This window comes from Amblyraja radiata, chromosome 3, assembly GCF_010909765.2.
Source record: "Amblyraja radiata isolate CabotCenter1 chromosome 3, sAmbRad1.1.pri, whole genome shotgun sequence".
Lineage (NCBI taxonomy): Eukaryota > Metazoa > Chordata > Chondrichthyes > Rajiformes > Rajidae > Amblyraja > Amblyraja radiata.
Window position 1 is genome coordinate 101,338,166 of NC_045958.1, and position 22,285 is coordinate 101,360,450.

A 22,285-nucleotide genomic window follows, 5' to 3' on the forward strand; every position below is an offset into this window, starting at 1 on the left:
ATCCGATTATATCCGAAGAGGCTCTCCCCACCTAAATATTCAATTCTCCAAATATGTTCTCTTCCCCAATCTACTTTTTCTTCTCACCTTTCATCCCTCATTGTGAGTTCCCTCAAACCTCCTTTTGTAAGTCATAATACAATTTTTCATCTACCATCATTTCCCTCACACAGCCCATGCTTCAAAATCTTTTTGTTTGCTTGAAAACAGTAATCTTGCTTCATTTGCATTTTAAAAGACAACCTCTGTTATCATATCAAAACAATCTTTCCCAAAAGAACTCACTCAGAATCAGTAATCAATAATACATTTTCTTTTTCTCTGTAATTTTGACATTTCCAATCTCATTTAACACTTTAATCGGTATGAGTCTTTTTTTTAAAACTTGGTTTAAAAGATTATAATCAACCAACACATTTTATCATTCGAGTATAGCTCCGCCCCCCATTCATGACTGTTTCTTAATGGAGCACACCATAAACTGTCCATTTGCATTTTAAAGGACAAACTTCTTAAAGTGACACACAACTTTGCTCATTGCTTTGAATTTCACACATTCCACATACAAAAAACCTTGTTTTACAAGCAGTACATATACAAAAACATTGTTTTACCAGCAGTATATATACAAAAACATTGTTTTACCAGCAGTATATAATATTTCATCTTCAAAGACATCTCTTTGTAATTTACTTTCCCTTTTTCTGACAAGACTTCTGTTTACCAAAATCCTGGTTACCTAACCCTAATTGGACATTGATCCAGATCATGATTAGTCAGACTCCCCTTGACTTTTCAGTCTCCCTACCTTATCCTCATTTCTCCATCAAACTTTCCTTCATCCCCAATTTTTTTTATAACATAGTTGCCTGTCAGAAAAAGGATTTACCTCCGGGGTAATTTTGTTTTGCAATCCTCATTGACTCTTTCCACCATCCCAGATGCCTGTGGGTGGTGTACACAGTGAAATTGCTGTCGGATATTAAAATGTTCACATTTTTCCTTATTAATAGTGGCAATAAAATGAAGACCATTGTCTGAACTTATGACAGTAGGTAGGCCAAACCTGGGAATAACTTCTCTTAACAACAATGTTACCATAGTTTCAGCAGTATTATTAGTGGTTGGTAGAGCTTCACTCCACCTGCTAAATAAATCTAAAATCACTAAGCAATATTTATAACACTGGGCCCTTGGCATTTCAATAAAATCAATCTGTATGCATTCAAACGGTCGTGATGGCATTGGCGTCACCCCTGAGGGTATCTTAAATGGTTTGTCTGGATTACTTTGTTGGCAAATTTTACATTCAGAGGCCTGCCACCACATTTCCTTTGTTATCCTATCATTCCCTCCTTACCAGCATGGGTAAGACGGGTAAAAATGTAGTGTACACCAACTTGTCCAAGCGGGGTGTGCTGAATCAATGGCACAGCCCTCTTGTTTCCATAGTTATTATTATATATGAGAGGCGTCCCTCTGTAATGTACATACCTCCTTCATGTTTGGCAGGACCGTTCTATTTGCTAGCATCTGTTTACGTGCTGTCACTACGCATTTGGATGTACAGGCTGCATTGTTTGGGTACACTATCAGCAACCTATTGCCTTTTGCTATAGGGTCCCCAGCACCAGTGTGTGCAGTACATTTAACAATGACCAGCTGTTCTGGTAGCAGCAATGCGTTAAACAAATTACGCACAGAAAGGCATTCCCGTGCTCCCAATCCTGGGGAGCTTTGTAAGGTCAGAACTTCAAGGTATAGGGATGTTACTGACGGAACTGTCACAGGTAAAGATGCCATTGCTACTGGTAGGGCATAGGGAGGTGGTCATCTCCCAAGATTATCTAACTCCTCATCTTCATTACCAAATAGGGTCGTCGTGCCAGACATGAAGTCTCCTCCAGAGGATTTACCAGTACTGGGTTTATTTTTTACTAACCATCACCTGTTTCTCACCTCCTGTCTGTCTTTTAATTATTTCCTCTTGTTCCTCTGCCCACTGGCATTTTAGTTGCAATACGTTCCATCCTTTCCGAGTGCTATCCTTGTTTCTTAACTATATCCCCTTCTTACATACAGCATCCATCCAACTTCAAACTCTATACTCTCCTCATGCTTCTTCACTGCGTCTGCGTCCCATGTTTTAATTCCTTTCTTCCATTTCTTTCCTGCCTTCCTTTCCCATATAAATGTCTTTACATTCCATGTTCCCCCTATTGGCCAGGCTTCATCCCCTAACCGTTTGGTCAACTTGTAACTTAACATTCTAAATTTCTTATTATACCTAGGATTCAAATAACACATATGTTGGACTGTTATCCAGAGCATTCCCCATAGATAGATAGAAAGAGAGAGAAAACAGACTTCTTAATACCGAATCGTTCCAAATATATCAACCAGGCCGACTCGCTACTCGAGACCCTAGTTTCTCAATTTGGCTGACTTTTTAATTCCGAATTGTTCCAAATATATCAACCAGGCCGACCCGCTAAATGAGACCCCAGTTTCTCAATTTGGCTGACTTTTTAACTCTTTAATATACGACCCAATTGTCTCAACGAAGCAGACCCACTAACCGGGACCCCTGTTTCTCAACCTGGCAGACTTCTTAAATCTTTAATATACAACGCCACTTATTTCTCAATCCGACAACTCTTCAGATGTCTCAATAAGCCAGACGCACACCTCAACCACCGTATCTCAACCCGACAAATCACGGATGTCTCAACGAGGCCGATGAGCCCTTAGTAGAGAGAGATTAAAAAAAAGAAAACAAAGAGAGATAGAAAGAGAAACCGCTCAAGTCCTTCTTAAAAATATACACAAGCCCTTCTTAAAAATACATGCACAATTCTGTCTTAAAAATACATACACAATCCCTTCTTAAAAAAAACATATAAAGCCCAACTGGTCTTACCTTTGTCTGTTTCTAAGAACCTCGGCAGGGAACCAATTCAATGTCTGATGAAGGATCACAGACGTTCCCGGGAGTTTCTAGGGAGTCGGTCTTACAAGGGGGCCGATAGAGCTCAGTTATCTCCCTTCCAATCCCGACAACCTCTGCAACCTCTTGCACAGTCAGCCGTTGATGTGGTCCCAGCGAGGCCTGCATAACTACGCCAATGAAAAAGCTACTTTTATAACTACTAAACCAGGTTCGCTTCTTAATAAACAGACACCACACAAACTGTTTGGTAGACCAGTTCAAACTTTACTTAACATCGGCCGATGGAAGGGAGGGAGAACTCCAGTCAAGTGACCATTACAGACACTTGACCGTCCTCCGTCCACCACACTGAACAACAGAATTACATTGCCTTAAATAGGGTTTTTTTTGTCCCCTTAGCACATTTCACAGACATTAGTCATGGTCAGAGGTACAGGAAAAGGTTTCCACAGAATGCATCACATCAAAGGCCTTTTGTTTACACAGTACAAGATAACATTGGCCATTTGGTTTACGACATTTTATCTTCACAGAGATCACCCTAGCTCTTTCGCTGCTTCCTCTCTGTCATTTGGTCCTTCATAAACATAGGCCATTTGGTTTATGGCATCTTACTTCAAAGATGTGACTAGCTGTTTCTTTCTCTGTCACTTCCTCACTTGGGAGACAATGTTATAGGATTTATTATCCCACACACCCGCAACCTGAGGCAAGCCTAATTTGAGACTAAATATAAGCTGTAAGCTAGCCCAGAAGCCAATTTAATATCTTCTTATATTTTAACTAAAATTCAGCTTCATCATCGTGAGGTGGTGAGCTGCCTTCTTGAGCTGCTGGAGCCCTTGAGGTGCGGTCACACTCATGATGGTATTAGAAAGAGAGTTGGGTATTGTGTAAATGGTTATTCCAGTTCAGTTTTGGACAATGGTGACCCCCTAGTATATTAATGGTGGGGGATATAGTGATCGTAATGCCATTATATCTCAGGGGTTCATAGCTGGATTTTCTCTTGTAGGGTGCTGTAATTGCCTGGCACTTGTATGGAGTGAATGTTACTTGCCACCTATCAACCCTGAGCTGGTTATTGCCCATGGTTGCTGTTTTTGTTTGCGTACTGATGTGAAGACCATTGATAAAGCAGCTGAAGGTGGTTGGGCCTCGGACACTACCCTGAGGATCTCTTGCAGAGATGACCTGTGTCTGAGACGATTGTCCTCCAACCACCACAAGCATCTTCCGACATGCTCTGTGTGATTCCATCCCACGGTTCACAACACAACATGTGTCTCTCTAGTTTTAGACTTTCCTTGGAGAAAGACTGACCATCTACTTTTTTAAATGTGACCACATAATTTATATAACTCATATAACTATGTCCCCTTGATTTTGAGACCTGTTTCCTATCAACTTGCATCTGTAAATCTGAGCATGGACATATTTTGGGACGCAATTTCTTGGTGACCATGCGCACTTGCACACGCACACACACACACGTGTGAGGCTTCGGCCATAGGCCCTGTGGACTGTAACATCGGGAGCTGACCTAGTTAGTGACCGACTCCAAACTCCAGCAACAGCAGCTTAATCTGGCCCGAATCGTGAGGCTTGAATCGGCCCATTCGCGGGGCCTTTCATCGGCAGGCACGGCTTAAAATCGGCCAGCAGGGGCTTCAACATCGGGAGCCTCGACACTGCAGTTTGATTTTGAGCTGTGCTGGGTGATGAAGGGCCCCGCGAATGGGCCGATTCAGGCCTTAGAAAGCGTCTGCTACCCGCTTGAATCTTTCAAAAGCTACAATGTGATAAATAACACCTAATTAAATAAAACAGAAGCAAATAAAGGCAAACTCAATAAGAACCAATCTTGGAGGTGGGAGAGAGAAAGATGCGAAAAAATACTAAATAATGTGATTGGCCGTGAATGAGCCAGGATACCCGTTCGGCCGGAGACATTCATGCCTGACCCGTTTAAATCCGATACCCGTTTAAATTTTTCCCATCCACCAATACATCCAATTAGTTTTAATGGTAATTGAACCCACATCAGACAGCTTTAAGAAATTCTCTGTAAATACCTTCAGTAACACTTGCAGGTCAAACACAATTGGTGACACATCGTGTTAATATGATGTTAATAGTGACATTTAAAAGGCGCTTAACAGTTCCCACTGTCTCGCGGAAAGCAAAATTTGGATTACAAAACATGGGGGGGATTGTCCCCCACCTCTCAAAACATGGGAGGAATGTGACCCCCCCTCATACACCCAGGGAATTCCGCCCATGGCTGAATATGAAGCGAGTTAAACTAATCTGCTTCATATGATCCATTCCCCTCCATTCATTGCATTTCCATGTGCCTATTGAGAAGCCCCTTCAATACCACTGTCATATCTGCCTCCAGCATCACCCCTGGCAGCATGTTCCACGCACCCACCACTCTCTGTGGAAACAAAACTTGCCCCGCACGTGTCCTTTAAACTCTCACCCTTCCACCTTAAAGCTATGCCCTCTAGTCTTTGACATTTCTACCTAAGGAAAAGCTTTTGGACTAATCTAACTATTCAAAGGAATATGGCTGTAACGCATGCAGATGGGATCAGCTCAAACAACTGAATCAGAAAACCTTGGATACATTCTTGGACATTAAAGTGCAGTGTGGTATTTTGAATTTGCTAACACTTTATTTGCTTGTGGAAGTGAACTTTGTGCTTCAAAATGCTCAATGTCCTGTCGGCTAGTTAATAGGTTAGTGAGTCCTCAGCTCAGAGCTGTTCCTGACGGACATCATGAAGATCAGGCTTCTGTTTCTGGAATTTCTCCTTCTCCAGAGGGCAACTAGTGAGAACGCATTGATCTGGCCTGCAGAAGGAAGCCACTGGATTAACTTGAAAGCCATCATCAATGAGCTGATCGCAAGAGGTCACAATGTTACTGTGGCTGTGAATTCAGCTACACTTGACATCGACAGTTCTGAACCCTCACCAGTGAATTTTGAAGTATTTCAAGTGCCGTTTACCACTGACAGGTTCAGAGATTTCATGGATGTCCTTTTGGAATTCTGGATCTACGAAAAATCACAATTATCCCACTGGCAAGCATACAGAAAATTTTCAGCAATCATAGAACATGGAAAGAAATTTAACAAGGCATCTGTGACGGGGTGATAAAGAATGAAAAACTTGTGCAAAAACTGCGAGATTCGAAGTTTAAAGTTCTGCTCTCTGACCCCATGCATCGCTGTGGGGAGCTCCTGGCTCTGAAGCTGGGAATTCCCTTCATCTTCTCTCTGAGATTCTCCCCGGGATTTACAGTGGAGAGACTCTGCGGACAGATCCCAGCCCCTCCCTCCTATGTACCGGCGATCCTCTCAGAGTTTACCGATAAGATGTCGTTTACTGAGAGAGTTCAGAACGTTCTTTACACATTCATGTACGACTGGATGTTGAAACGGATCTGGCGTGATTGGGACTCCTATTACAGTGAAGCTTTAGGTGAGGTTGACATTTTCCTTTCCTTTTGTTTAATGACGAATGCAAAATTGCCAATTAACATGTAGAAATTAACACCTTTTATCTACTGACATAACAATGTCAGCTATGTTATTTTAAAGTATACTCTTCACCATTTTGACAATGTATTCATTGAAGGTATGTACGGTTCGTAAACTGAGCCAGCATTTAATGGCCCATCCTTAGTTGCCCTTGAGAAGGTGGTGGTGAGCTGCCTTCTTGAACTGCTGCAGCCCTCGATGTGCAGTCACACTCATGGTGGTTTTAGAAAGAAAGTTCATGGATTTTGACCCAGCAACAATGAAAGAACGGTGACATATCTTTCCAAGTTGGGATGTTGTGAGGATGGGAGGGCAGCTCTCAGGTTGGTGGTGTTCCCATGTTTTTGCTGTCTTTGTCCTTCCAGCTGGTAGAGTTCATGGCTTTGGAAGGTGCCATCTTTGGTGAGTTGCTGCATTGCATCCTACTGGTGGTACAAACTGCTGATAGCGTGCGTCGGTATTGGAGTGAGTGGATGGTTGAGGATGGGACACCTGTCAAGTGGGCGGCCATGTCCTGGATGGTGTCGAGCATCTTGAGCATTGTTGAGGCTGCCCTCATCCAGGCAAGCGGAGAGTATTCCATCACCCTCCTGACCCGAGACTTGTGGATGGTGGACAGGCTTTGAGTAGTGAGGAGGTGAGTTACTCGCCCCAGGGTTGATAACATCTGACATGCTCTTGTAGTCACATTGTGTAAATGGTTATTCCAGTTCAGGTTCGATCAATGGTAATCCTCTAGAGTATTAATGGTGGGGGATTTAGTGATGGTAATGCCTTTGTATGTCATGGGGTGATAGCTGGATTTTCTCTTGTTGGGTGTTGTCATTGCCTGGCACTTGTATGGAGTGAATGTTACTTGCCACCTATCAGCCCTGAGCTTGTTATTTCCCATTGTTTCTGCTTTTGTTTGCGTACTGATGTGAAGACTATTGATAAAGCAGCTGAAGGTATTTGGGCCTCAGACACTACCCTGAGGATCTCCTGCAGAGATGTCCTGTGGCTGAGACGATTGTCCTCCAACCACCACAAGCATCTTCCGACATGCCCTGTGCGATTCCATCCACAACACAACATGTGTCCCTCTAGTTTTAAACTTCCTTAGGAGAAAGACTGACCATCCACCCTTTTAAATGTGACCACATGATTTATATCTCATTTTCTATCTCTTTCCCCTTGATTTTGAGACCTGTGTCAGGTAAACATGCATCAGTAAATCTTAGCATTTGCATCAGGTTAGATCATAGAACAGTACAGCCCGTTGGCCCACAATATCTATGCTGAACATGAAGTTGAGTTAAACTAATCTGCTTCGTATGATCCATCACCTCCATTCCCTGCATATCCACGTGCCTATCTAAAAGCCCCTTAAATGCCACTATCATATCTGCCTCCACCATCACCCCTGACAGCATGTTCCACGCACCCACCACTATCTGTGGGAAACATTACTTGACTCGCACGTGTCCTTTAAACGTTCACCCTTCCGCCTTAAAGTTATGCTCTCTAGTTTTTGACATTTCCACCTTAGGATAAAGGTTCTGACAAGTCTACCTCTTCAAAGAGATAAGGGACAAACGCAGGCAGATGGAAGTAGGTCAAAGAGCTCAATCGAAAATCCCTGGATCCATTCTTGGTAATCGAAGTGCAGTGCGGGTTTTTGCATTTGCTGACACTTTTATTGTTTGTGGAAGTGAACTTTGTGCCTCAAAAGGCTCAATGTTCTGTCGGCTAGTTAATAGGTCAGTGAATCCTGGGCTCGGAGCTGTTCCTGACAGACATCATGAACATCAGTCTTCTGTTTCTGGGGTTTCTCCTTCTCCAGAGGGCAACTAGTGAGAACGTATTGATCTGGCCTGCAGAAGGAAGTCACTGGATTAACTTGAAACCCATCATCAATGAGCTGATCGCAAGAGGTCACAGTGTTACTGTGGCTGTGAATTCCGCTGCAGTTTACATCAACTATTCTGAACCCTCACCAGTGAAATTTGAAGTGTTTCAAGTGCCGTTTACCAGTGACAAATTTCAGGCTTACATTAATACAGTCATGGAATTCTTTATCTACGAGAAAGCACAATTAACCTACTGGCAAGCATACAGAAGATTCTCAGCGGTCATGGAACCTGGAATCAAACTTACTAAAGGCATCTGCGACGGGATGATAAAGAATGAAAGGCTTTTGCAAAAACTGCGAGATTCGAAGTTTAAAGTCGTGCTCTCTGACCCCGTGCATAACTGTGGGGATATCCTGGCTCTGAAGCTGGGAATTCCCTTCATCTTCTCTCTGAGATTCTCCCCAGCATTTGCAATGGAGAGACTCTGCGGACAGATCCCAGCCCCTCCCTCCTATGTACCGGCGACCCTCTCCGAGTTTTCTGATGAGATGTCTTTCATTGCGAGAGTTCAGAACGTTCTTTACACCTTCATGTACGACTGGATGTGCAAACAGATGTGGGATGAATGGAACTCCTAATACAGCGATGCTTTAGGTGAGATTGTCTGTCTCTTTTCTTTTTGTTAAGTGAATCGATGACAAAATTACCAATTAACATGTAGAAATTAAGCGTTATACCTACTGATGTAACAATGTCAGCTATGTTATTTTAAAGTATACGCTTCACCATTTTGTCTATGTATTAATTGAAGGTACGTACGGTTCGTAAACTGAGCCTGCATTTAATGGTCCATCCATAATTGCCATTGAGAGGGTGGTGGTGAGCTGCCTTCTTGAACTGCTACTGCGGGCACACTCATGATTGTTTTAGAAAGAGAGTTGCAGGTTTTTGACCCAGCAACAATGAAAGAACTGTGATGTATTTCCAAGTCGGGATGTTGTGAGGTTTGGAGGGCAGCTCCCAGGTTGGTGGTGTTCCCATGTTCTTGCTGTCATTGTCCTTGCAGCAGGTGGAAGTCATGACTTTGGAAGGTGCCATCTAAGAAGACTAACGCTGTATTCTATTGTAGGTTGAGGCAGATATGATAGTTGGGTTTAAAAGGCTTTTAGATCAGCACATGGAAATGTATCTGCAGGAAATTGAAAAATATGGATCATATGCAGGCAGATGAGATTAGTTTAACTTGACATCATGTTGAGCATGGACTTTGTGGACCGAAGGGCCTGTTCCTGCACCTGTGTTGTACTTTTCTACAACACTTCCTCTCAATATTCTAAATTCATGCGAATGTCGGTCTGGTATACCTATTTTTTTCTCATCTAACAAACAATTATCTTTGGAACCAGAGTATTTGCTGCCCTTCCTGTTTGCTAATTACATCTTTGATGAGGCCGGGAGATTAAAACATGCACAAAATAGTATCTAAATCTCCATATGAATACAGATTGTCCTCTGCATTCCAGTACTCAAATCCTCTTACAATTAAGACCAACACACAATTTGACCACTTTAGCATTTGCTGCATGTTGGTTGTCATCACTTGCATTTAGTTAGTTTCAGTTTAGTTTATTGTCGCGTGTACCGAGGTACAGTGAAAAGCTTTTGTTGCATGCTAATCAGTCAGCGGAAAGACAATACATGATTACAATCGAGCCATTTACAGTGTACATGGCGATGCATGATGACGGGAGTAACATGAATAACGTTTAGTGCAAGATAAAGTCTAGTAAAGTCCGATCAAGGATAGTCCGAGTGTCTCCAATGAGGTAGATAGTGGGTCTACTCAGCGGGTCAGGCAACATCTCTGGAGAAAATGAATCGCAACATTCCTAGAGGATTCTGGATCCCTTTGATGATGGGGGGAGGGGGAGGGTTCTCATAATGAACCAAGCAATGTCCACGACTTTCTACAACCTCCTTTGTTCATGTTCGTAAGCCATAGGAACAGAATTAGGCCATTTGGCCTATTGCGTCTACTCCACCATTCAATAATGGCTGATCTATTTTTCCCTCTCAACCCCATTCTCCTGCCTTCTCCCCATAACCTTTGATATCCGTACTAATCTAGAACCTGTCAATCTCCGCTTTAAATTTACCCAATGATGGCTTCCGCAGCCGACTGTGACAATGAATTCCTAAGATTCACCACCCTCTGGTTAAAGAACGTTCTCCTCATCTCCATTCTAATGGTACATCCTTTTATTCTGAGGCTGTGCTCTCTGGTCTTAAACTCTCCCACTAGTGGAAACATCCTTAACACGTCCACTCTATCTATGCCTTCCATTATTCTGTAAGTTTCAATGAGGTCCCCCCTCAAAACTGCTAAACTCCAGCGAGTAGAGGCCCAGCGCTGTCAAACACTCATCATACGCTAACCCACTCATTCCTGGAATCATTCTTGTAAACCTCCTCTCGACCCTCTCCAGAGCCAGCTCATCCTTCCTCAGAAATGGGGCTCAAATTTGCTCACAGTATTAGAAATGCAGCCTGACCAGCGCCTTATAGAGCCTCATCATTGCATCTCTGCTTTTGCATTCCAGTCCTCTTGATATAAATGCTAGCATTAACTTTACCTTCCTGTGAAACCTGTTCACAATACTCCAAATTCGGTCTGACCAGTTTTATAAAGCCTCAGCATTACACCCTTTGATTTTGTGTTTTTGTGTTATTGAATCAGCCCATGATGCAACTAGTCAGTATATTCACTACCGCACACCTGTGGAAGTTCAATAGAGTATTCAACAATATATTAAACCTCCTTAAACGACTGAGGACTTTATTGATGAGCTTTCTTTGTGATTGTATTAATCCGCTGAACTGAGATTTAAAGAAATTAAGCTGCTTTCTTGAAAGAATAAAGCCCTGGATCCATTCCCAGTAGTAAACATAGGGTTTTCTGATAATTTGCGAGAGTGATCATTAGGTCTCGAAAGGCTCAAGGTTCAGCAGGTAACTAGATCTTTTTCCTTCAGAGACTGACGTACAATGGAGGGAGTGTGAATCAGGGTTTCAGAGCACCAATTTGCAGGTGTTCCTGTTGGGTATTATGCAACTCTCAAGAAGTGAACAGCAGAGGTAAACTCGGTAACTACAGAATCTCAAGTCCCCGTCAGACTTTGCCGATACAATGTCATTTTACTGAGAAAATCTCCAATATGTCCTTTACACATTCAGATAGACAATAGTAGGCCATTTGGCCCTTCGAGCCAGCACCGCCATTCACTGTGATCGTGGCTGATCATCCACAATCAGTACCCTGTTCCTGCCTTCTCCTCATATCCCTTGACTTTGTTATCTTTAAGAGCTCTATCTATGTTCTCTCAAAAGCATCCAGAGAATTGGCCTCCACTAGGCAGAGAATTCCACAGATTCCCAACCCTCTGTGTGAAAAAGTTTTTCCTCATCTCCTTTCTAAATGGTCTACCCCTTATTCTTAAACTGTGGCCCCTGGTTCTGGACTCTCTCAACATAGGGAACATGTTTCCTGCCTCTAGCTTGTCCAATCCCTTAATAATCTTATATGTTTCAATAAGATCCCCTCTCATCATAAATTCCAGAGTAAACAAGCCCAGCCGCTTCATTCTCTCAGCATATGACAGTCCCGCCATCCCGGGAATTAACCTTGTGAACCCACGCTGCATTTCCTCAATAGCAAGAATGTCCTTCCTCAAATTTGGATACCAAAACTGCACACAATACTCCAGTTGTGGTCTCACTAGGGACCTGTACAATGAAGAAGGACCTCTTTGCTCCCATACTCAAATCCTCTTGTTATAAAGGCCAACATGCCATTCGCTTTCTTCACTGCCTGCTGTACCCCACATGCTTACTTTCAGTGACTGATGAACAAGGACACCCAGATCTCGTGGTACTTCCCCTTTTCCTACCTTGGCAGGAGAATGGGGTTAGGAGGGAGAGATAGACCAGCCATGATTGAATGGCGGAGTAAACCTGATGGGCCAAATGGCCTAATTCTGCTCCTATCACTTATGACTTTACGATATACTGACAGGGGCTTGGCAGGTTTTGCAGGGAAATTGCTGGTTGCATGTCTCCAGTGTTGTGAGGTGCCTGCTGCAAGCTGTCTTTCAGTCTGGAGTATGCAGACAGGGAACACCGCAGACACATCAGTCCATGGCACAGTGCAGGAATGAGGTCTTTTTTTATTTTATTTTTTAAAATATTTTTATTAGAAGTACAATTAAGTACAGTAATGCACATCACATATATCTTATTACATTTGTTGTGCCACTTCATTTTTGAGCTTTAAGAAAGATAGAAATAAAGGAAGTAAGGAAAGTGAAAAAGAGTCGTGAAGGTGCAGGAAAGTGTTGGGAAAAGAAAGCCCCTTAGAAAAGAAGTTAGAGAAGGAAGTAAAGAAAGGAAATAGACCCCAGAAAAGAAAGAAAAAACAAAAAAGAAACAGTCGCTCTATTATATCACAAAACTCCGCAAAAAGGGATATACCAACCGTATTTTTGGGTAAGGAATGAGGTCTTGTCCAAGGAAAAGCATTTTTCACATCTGGTTGGAAGTAGCAATGGTGCATCGAAAGTGTTGATGAATTTCATCACTGACGTCTCTTCTAACTGGAGGGGGGTGGGGGGGGGGGGGGGGGTCTTCCGAGGAATGGGAAATGATCCAGTGCCTCACCATTGATTTTGATTGTCTAGGAGAGGTGCTACACATGGACAGTTAGCTACAGGACCTTTGTCCTGCAACGATTTTGTGCGCTCTAGTCAACAAAGTGATGCTGGAGTTGGATCAGACTCTGAACACTGCAAGTGTCATCCATTTGTGTGAACCAGTGTCTACAGTTCTTTGTGTCTACATGTTGACAGTCTTGTTTGGTCAGTTGCACAGTTTACCTCAACTGCCCAAATGGCTTCAGGCTGATTCCTTGACTCTGACATTTCTGACAGTTCTTTACCTCACTTGAACTGACTGGCAAAAGCTATCTACTTACCCAACAGGTTTTGGGTCCTGTGTTTCTGGACAGGCCGAGTTAGAACTGTACCTTTTGCAAAGCGTGATGGTATGCTGGTCTCATGCATGGATGAGCCTAAAGTTTGTATCCTCTTGGTGAAATCAACTCTCTCGCCCATGTTGCATCTCACATACAGAATGGCGCAAACTGCTTCATGAAACTCCGACTTCACATCTAATAGATTATTAGGCAAAATAAACTTCAGGAGTCATGAGTGCTATCTGGGTTAATACATATTCAGAAGAGTAATATGAGAACCATTTTCTTGCATATTCTTATGTATGGCGTGCACAGCCTAAAGTTGTAGGTCAAGGGTAGACTTCCAGGCCAGGACACCATCAGTTACTGGGTGGATGGTTTGATGCCACCAGGGAAAAGCATCAGTGGGCAGTCATTCACGATGTGTGGGATGATGGTTTGGATGTCCGCAGTCGCAAGCGGGGCTGTCTGTCATCCCCCACTCAGGCAGGCGATGGGCTGTTCTTGCATGGAGGGTGCGGATTCTGTTCAGGGTTAGCCATTGCTTGCGATGGAGGTCAAAACCCAGTGGTTTCACTGTGGGGGCTGTGATGACCTCTCCGTTGTTGGTGTTGGCACAAGCAAATTAGAACCATTATTATTAACTAATTCATCTAAGGCCATAAAGAGAAAAGGATCATTGTGGCTTGAGGCCATTCTGTAGTTTAGTTTAGAGATACAACGTGGAATCTGGCCCTTCGGCCCACTGAGTCCCCGCCGACCAGCGATCACCCATACACTAGTTCTATTTTATTCCAGTTTCGCATCTTACCCACTGGGGGCAACTTAATAAAGACTAATTAACCTGTAAACCCGCACATCTTTGGAATGTGGAGGAAATGGGAGCATCCACAGATGCACAGAATCTCTTGCCCAGCATAGGTGAATCAAGGACCAGAGGACATTGGTTTAAGGTGAAGGGGAAAAGATTTAATAGGAATGCGTGGTTGGTTTGGAGGGATATGGACCAAACGCAGACAGGTGGGACTAGTGTAGCTTGGACATGTTGGGCGGTGTGGGCAAGTTGTGCCTATGGGCCTGTTTCCACACTCTATCACTTTATTACTCAGACGGTCACGGGGAGAACGTACAAACTCCACAAACACCCATAGCCAGGATGGAACCAAGGTCTTTGGTGCTCTACTGTTGCGCCACTGCGCCACCGCTTCTCTGCTTCTCTGGCACGGAATCTGAACATTGGTAAGGCACTCAATTAGAACTCAAGCTGGAATAATGTGTAGGAAGGAATTGCAGATGCTGGTTCAAACCGAAAATAGATGGGGTTTTTTAAAGCTGGAGTAACTCAGCGGGACAGGCAGCATTTCTGGAGAGAAAGAATGGGTGACGTTTCGGGTCGAGACCCTTCTTCAGCATCTGCAGTTCCTTCTTAAACATAGAACTATGGCAGGTGCATTGTGTTTCCGCTGACTGGTTAACGCTCAACAAAAGTTTTTCACTGTACCTCGGTACATGTGACAATAAACTCAACTGAAGTGACTGGTGCGGACGGGCGTAGACTTTGTGGGCAGTGAGTGGGGCCAGTTTCCCTGCTGTACCTCTGCACTGAAGTTCGATCAACTCCAGCATTCTCAATCCAGTCCAGGATTTCTATTTCCTGGTTCCTCTTCATGCCGAAGTGAAACTATGTCCACCAGGAAGTTTCAAAGGGGAGGTTTTTATTCTGATCAGAGTGCAGGGGAGCTGATTTCTCGTCGGATTCGGGGCGGCTGACTGGATACTGAGGTTGGATTGCTGGCGAACACCATGCATGCCAGGCATCTGCTGTTGGTGATGTATCTCGCCCTGCCCAGGGTCGCTGGGGAGAACGTGTTGATCTGGCCGGCAGAAGGAAGCCACTGGATTAACTTGAAGTCCATAATTGCCAGGTTGATGGCGAGGGGCCACGATGTCACAGTGGTCGTGAATTCAGCCTCGCTGTTTGTAAACAACTCCGAGTCCTCGCCCATGAAGTTGGAAGTGTTCCAAGTGCCGTTTACACACGAGACCACGGAGGCCTTTTTGAACAACTGGCTGGACGTCTCCCTTTACCAGGCACCGCACTTGTCCTATTGGGGCAGGTACAGGGTGTTTTCGGCGCTGATGGCCAAGGGGGCGGAGCTGGGCATGCAGGTGTGCGACGGGATACTGAAGAACGAGGAGCTGGTGCAGAGACTACGGGAGGCCAAGTTCAAGGTCCTGCTCTCTGACCCAGTGCAGGTGTGCGGGGATCTCCTGGCTTTGAAGCTTGGGGTTCCCCTCGTCTTCACCCTGCGGTTCTCCCCGGGCTTTGCGGTGGAGAGACACTGCGGGCAGATGCCAGCCCCGCCCTCCTATGTCCCAGTCATTATGTCAGAGTTGTCCGACAAGATGTCCTTCGTCGAGAGGTCTCAGAATCTGCTCTACTCCTTCATGTACGACTGGGTGTTCCTGCGGACCTGGAGAGATTGGGATGCTTATTACAGCGAGGCTGAACAGCGATGGATAGATCTACATCTCCGAATATAGATTTGAAAAATTCTCTTTTAAGGGGCCTTTTCTTCTATTTCTACTTTCCACCTTTTCTTTTTTATTTTATTTTTTTATTTTTATTTTTTATATCCACACTTCACATTTTTCTACTCTCTACCATCTATTTTTCCACTCTTTCCCCTTTCTATTGTTTTCTTTTTCTTGTCTTGCCTACTCATAACATAAAACTAGAGGTTGTACATAGAATGGATTACGGTATGACATAGTTGGCACCTAAAATTAGGTGCGACTGTATTGTTTTGTATTGTATTAACTTCTAATAAAATAAACAAAAAAAAAAAAAAAAAAAAAAAAAAGAAATTAAGCGTTATACCTACTGATGTAACAATGTCAGCTATGTTATTTTAAAGTATACTCTTCACCATTTTGTCAATGTATTAATTGAAGGTACGTACGGTTCGTAAACTGAGCCAGCATTTAATGGTCCATCCATAATTGCCATTGAGAGGGTGGTGGTGAGCTGCCTTCTTGAACTGCTACTGCGGGCACACTCATGATTGTTTTAGAAAGAGAGTTGCTGGTTTTTGACCCAGCAACAATGAAAGAACTGTGATGTATTCCCAAGTCGGGATGTTGTGAGGTTTGGAGGGCAGCTCCCAGGTGGGTGGTGTTCCCATGTTCTTGCTGTCATTGTCCTTGCAGAAGGTGGAAGTCATGACTTTGGAAGGTGCCATCTAAGAAGACTAACGCTGTATTCTATTGTAGGTTGAGGCAGATATGATAGTTGGGTTTAAAAGGCTTTTAGATCAGCACATGGAAATGTATCTGCAGGAAATTGAAAAATATGGATCATATGCAGGCAGATGAGATTAGTTTAACTTGACATCATGTTGAGCTGGACTTTGTGGACCGAAGGGCCTGTTCCTGCACCTGTGTTGTACTTTTCTACAACACTTCCTCTCAAAATTCTAAATTCATGCGAATGTCGGTCTGGTATACCCATTTTTTTCTCATCTAACAAACAATTATCTTTGGAATCAGAGTATTTGCTGCCCTTCCTGTTTGCTAATTACATCTTTGATGAGGCCGGGAGATGAAAACATGCACAAAATAGTATCTAAATCTCCATATGAATACAGATTGTCCTCTGCATTCCAGTACTCAAATCCTCTTACAATTAAGACCAACACACAATTTGACCACTTTAGCATTTGCTGCATGTTGGTTGTCATCACTTGCATTTAGTTAGTTTCAGTTTAGTTTATTGTCGCGTGTACCGAGGTACAGTGAAAAGCTTTTGTTGCATGCTAATCAGTCAGCGGAAAGACAATACATGATTACAATCGAGCCATTTACAATGTACATGGCGATGCATGATGACGGGAGTAACATGAATAACGTTTAGTGCAAGATAAAGTCTAGTAAAGTCCGATCAAGGATAGTCTGAGTGTCTCCAATGAGGTAGATAGTGGGTCTACTCAGCGGGTCAGGCAACATCTCTGGAGAAAATGAATCGCAACATTCCTAGAGGATTCTGGATCCCTTTGATGATGGGGGGAGGGGGAGGGTTCTCATAATGGACCAAGCAATGTCCACGACTTTCTACAACCTCCTTTGTTCATGTTCGTAAGCCATAGGAACAGAATTAGGCCATTTGGCCTATTGCGTCTACTCCACCATTCAATAATGGCTGATCTATTTTTCCCTCTCAACTCCATTCTCCTGCCTTCTCCCCATAACCTTTGATATCCGTACTAATCTAGAACCTGTCAATCTCTGCTTTAAATTTACCCAATGATGGCTTCCGCAGCCGACTGTGACAATGAATTCCTAAGATTCACCACCCTCTGGTTAAAGAACGTTCTCCTCATCTCCATTCTAATGGTACATCCTTTTATTCTGAGGCTGTGCTCTCTGGTCTTAAACTCTCCCACTAGTGGAAACATCCTTAACACGTCCACTCTATCTATGCCTTCCATTATTCTGTAAGTTTCAATGAGGTCCCCCCTCAAACTGCTAAACTCCAGCGAGTAGAGGCCCAGCGCTGTCAAACACTCATCATATGCTAACCCACTCATTCCTGGAATCATTCTTGTAAACCTCCTCTCGACCCTCTCCAGAGCCAGCTCATCCTTCCTCAGAAATGGGGCTCAAATTTGCTCACAGTATTAGAAATGCAGCCTGACCAGCGCCTTATAGAGCCTCATCATTGCATCTCTGCTTTTGCATTCCAGTCCTCTTGATATAAATGCTAGCATTAACTTTACCTTCCTGTGAAACCTGTTCACAATACTCCAAATTCGGTCTGACCAGTTTTATAAAGCCTCAGCATTACATCCTTTGATTTTGTGTTTTTGTGTTATTGAATCAGCCTATGATGCAACTAGTCAGTATATTCACTACCGCACACCTGTGGAAGTTCAATAGAGTATTCAACAATATATTAAATCTCCTTAAACGACTGAGGACTTTATTGATGAGCTTTCTTTGTGATTGTATTAATCCGCTGGACTGAGATTTAAAGAAATTAAGCTGCTTTCTTGAAAGAATAAAGCCCTGGATCCATTCCCAGTAGTAAACATAGGGTTTTCTGATAATTTGCGAGAGTGATCATTAGGTCTTGAAAGGCTCAAGGTTCAGCAGGTAACTAGATCTTTTTCCTTCAGAGACTGACATACAATGGAGGGAGTGTGAATCAGGGTTTCAGAGCACCAATTTGCAGGTGTTCCTGTTGGGTATTATGCAACTCTCAAGAAGTGAACAGCAGAGGTAAACTCGGTAACTACAGAATCTCAAGTCCCCGTCAGACTTTGCCGATACAATGTCATTTTACTGAGAAAATCTCCAATATGTCCTTTACACATTCAGATAGACAATAGTAGGCCATTTGGCCCTTCGAGCCAGCACCGCCATTCACTGTGATCGTGGCTGATCATCCACAATCAGTACCCTGTTCCTGCCTTCTCCTCATATCCCTTGACTTTGTTATCTTTAAGAGCTCTATCTATGTTCTCTCAAAAGCATCCAGAGAATTGGCCTCCACTAGGCAGAGAATTCCACAGATTCCCAACCCTCTGTGTGAAAAAGTTTTTCCTCATCTCCTTTCTAAATGGTCTACCCCTTATTCTTAAACTGTGGCCCCTGGTTCTGGACTCTCTCAACATAGGGAACATGTTTCCTGCCTCTAGCTTGTCCAATCCCTTAATAATCTTATATGTTTCAATAAGATCCCCTCTCATCATAAATTCCAGAGTAAACAAGCCCAGCCGCTTCATTCTCTCAGCATATGACAGTCCCGCCATCCCGGGAATTAACCTTGTGAACCCACGCTGCATTTCCTCAATAGCAAGAATGTCCTTCCTCAAATTTGGATACCAAAACTGCACACAATACTCCAGTTGTGGTCTCACTAGGGACCTGTACAATGAAGAAGGACCTCTTTGCTCCCATACTCAAATCCTCTTGTTATAAAGGCCAACATGCCATTCGCTTTCTTCACTGCCTGCTGTACCCCACATGCTTACTTTCAGTGACTGATGAACAAGGACACCCAGATCTCGTGGTACTTCCCCTTTTCCTACCTTGGCAGGAGAATGGGGTTAGGAGGGAGAGATAGACCAGCCATGATTGAATGGCGGAGTAAACCTGATGGGCCAAATGGCCTAATTCTGCTCCTATCACTTATGACTTTACGATATACTGACAGGGGCTTGGCAGGTTTTGCAGGGAAATTGCTGATTGCATGTCTCCAGTGTTGTGAGGTGCCTGCTGCAAGCTGTCTTTCAGTCTGGAGTATGCAGACAGGGAACACCGCAGACACATCAGTCCATGGCACAGTGCAGGAATGAGGTCTTTTTTTATTTTATTTTTTAAAATATTTTTATTAGAAGTACAATTAAGTACAGTAATGCACATCACATATATCTTATTACATTTGTTGTGCCACTTCATTTTTTGAGCTTTAAGAAAGATAGAAATAAAGGAAGTAAGGAAAGTGAAAAAGAGTCGTGAAGGTGCAGGAAAGTGTTGGGAAAAGAAAGCCCCTTAGAAAAGAAGTTAGAGAAGGAAGTAAAGAAAGGAAATAGACCCCAGAAAAGAAAGAAAAAACAAAAAAGAAACAGTCGCTCTATTATATCACAAAACTCCGCAAAAAGGGATATACCAACCGTATTTTTTGGGTAAGGAATGAGGTCTTGGCCAAGGAAAAGCATTTTTCACATCTGGTTGGAAGTAGCAATGGTGCATCGAAAGTGTTGATGAATTTCATCACTGACGTCTCTTCTAACTGGAGGGGGGTGGGGGGGGGGGGGGGGTCTTCCGAGGAATGGGAAATGATCCAGTGCCTCACCATTGATTTTGATTGTCTAGGAGAGGTGCTACACATGGACAGTTAGCTACAGGACCTTTGTCCTGCAACGATTTTGTGCGCTCTAGTCAACAAAGTGATGCTGGAGTTGGATCAGACTCTGAACACTGCAAGTGTCATCCATTTGTGTGAACCAGTGTCTACAGTTCTTTGTGTCTACATGTTGACAGTCTTGTTTGGTCAGTTGCACAGTTTACCTCAACTGCCCAAATGGCTTCAGGCTGATTCCTTGACTCTGACATTTCTGACAGTTCTTTACCTCACTTGAACTGACTGGCAAAAGCTATCTACTTACCCAACAGGTTTGGGTCCTGTGTTTCTGGACAGGCCGAGTTAGAACTGTACCTTTTGCAAAGCGTGATGGTATGCTGGTCTCATGCATGGATGAGCCTAAAGTTTGTATCCTCTTGGTGAAATCAACTCTCTCGCCCATGTTGCATCTCACATACAGAATGGCGCAAACTGCTTCATGAAACTCCGACTTCACATCTAATAGATTATTAGGCAAAAGAAACTTCAGGAGTCATGAGTGCTATCTGGGTTAATACATATTCAGAAGAGTAATATGAGAACCATTTTCTTGCATATTCTTATGTATGGCGTGCACAGCCTAAAGTTGTAGGTCAAGGGTAGACTTCCAGGCCAGGACACCATCAGTTACTGGGTGGATGGTTTGATGCCACCAGGGAAAAGCATCAGTGGGCAGTCATTCACGATGTGTGGGATGATGGTTTGGATGTCCGCAGTCGCAAGCGGGGCTGTCTGTCATCCCCCACTCAGGCAGGCGATGGGCTGTTCTTGCGGATTCTGTTCAGGGTTAGCCATTGCTTGCGATGGAGGTCAAAACCCAGTGGTTTCACTGTGGGGGCTGTGATGACCTCTCCGTTGTTGGTGTTGGCACAAGCAAATTAGAACCATTATTATTAACTAATTCATCTAAGGCCATAAAGAGAAAAGGATCATTGTGGCTTGAGGCCATTCTGTAGTTTAGTTTAGAGATACAACATGGAATCTGGCCCTTCGGCCCACTGAGTCCCCGCCGACCAGCGATCACCCATACACTAGTTCTATTTTATTCCAGTTTCGCATCTTACCCACTGGGGGCAACTTAGTAAAGACTAATTAACCTGTAAACCCACACATCTTTGGAATGTGGAGGAAATGGGAGCATCCACAGATGCACAGAATCTCTTGCCCAGCATAGGTGAATCAAGGACCAGAGGACATTGGTTTAAGGTGAAGGGGAAAAGATTTAATAGGAATGCGTGGTTGGTTTGGAGGGATATGGACCAAACGCAGACAGGTGGGACTAGTGTAGCTTGGACATGTTGGGCGGTGTGGGCAAGTTGTGCCTATGGGCCTGTTTCCACACTCTACCACTCTATTACTCAGACGGTCACGGGGAGAACGTACAAACTCCACAAACACCCATAGCCAGGATGGAACCAAGGTCTTTGGTGCTCTACTGTTGCGCCACTGCGCCACCGCTTCTCTGCTTCTCTGGCACGGAATCTGAACATTGGTAAGGCACTCAATTAGAACTCAAGCTGGAATAATGTGTAGGAAGGAATTGCAGATGCTGGTTCAAACCGAAAATAGATTTTTTTTAAAAAGCTGGAGTAACTCAGCGGGACATGCAGCATTTCTGGAGAGAAAGAATGGGTGACGTTTCGGGTCGAGACCCTTCTTCAGCATCTGCAGTTCCTTCTTAAACATAGAACTATGGCTGGTGCATTGTGTTTCCGCTGACTGGTTAACGCTCAACAAAAGTTTTTCACTGTACCTCAGTACATGTGACAATAAACTCAACTGAAGTGACTGGTGCGGACGGGCGTAGACTTTGTGGGCAGTGAGTGGGGCCAGTTTCCCTGCTGTACCTCTGCACTGAAGTTCGATCAACTCCAGCATTCTCAATCCAGTCCAGGATTTCTATTTCCTGGTTCCTCTTCATGCCGAAGTGAAACTATGTCCACCAGGAAGTTTCAAAGGGGAGGTTTTTATTCTGATCAGAGTGCAGGGGAGCCGATTTCTCGTCGGATTCGGGGCGGCTGAC

The 22,285-nt window shown here is 43.7% G+C and overlaps 1 protein-coding gene across 9 annotated transcripts in view; it reads left to right on the forward strand.

The window, feature by feature from the left end:
- Window positions 1–22,285, forward strand: part of LOC116971339 (UDP-glucuronosyltransferase 2A1-like) — a 70,471-nt gene that overhangs the window by 26,180 nt on the left and 22,006 nt on the right. The window contains exons 1-2 of one of the 9 annotated variants that reach the window (XM_033018443.1): window positions 8,277–8,867; window positions 9,091–9,094. The exons of 5 other annotated variants lie outside the window; for them this stretch is intronic. In XM_033018443.1, the coding sequence (XP_032874334.1) occupies window positions 8,281–8,867; window positions 9,091–9,094 (591 nt within the window). In that variant the 5' untranslated portion in view covers window positions 8,277–8,280. Of the gene's footprint in view, window positions 1–8,276; window positions 8,987–9,090; window positions 9,095–15,124; window positions 15,865–22,285 lie in introns of those variants that run through there. 3 more of the 9 variants (XM_033018442.1, XM_033018439.1, XM_033018440.1) reach the window with 3 other exon arrangements.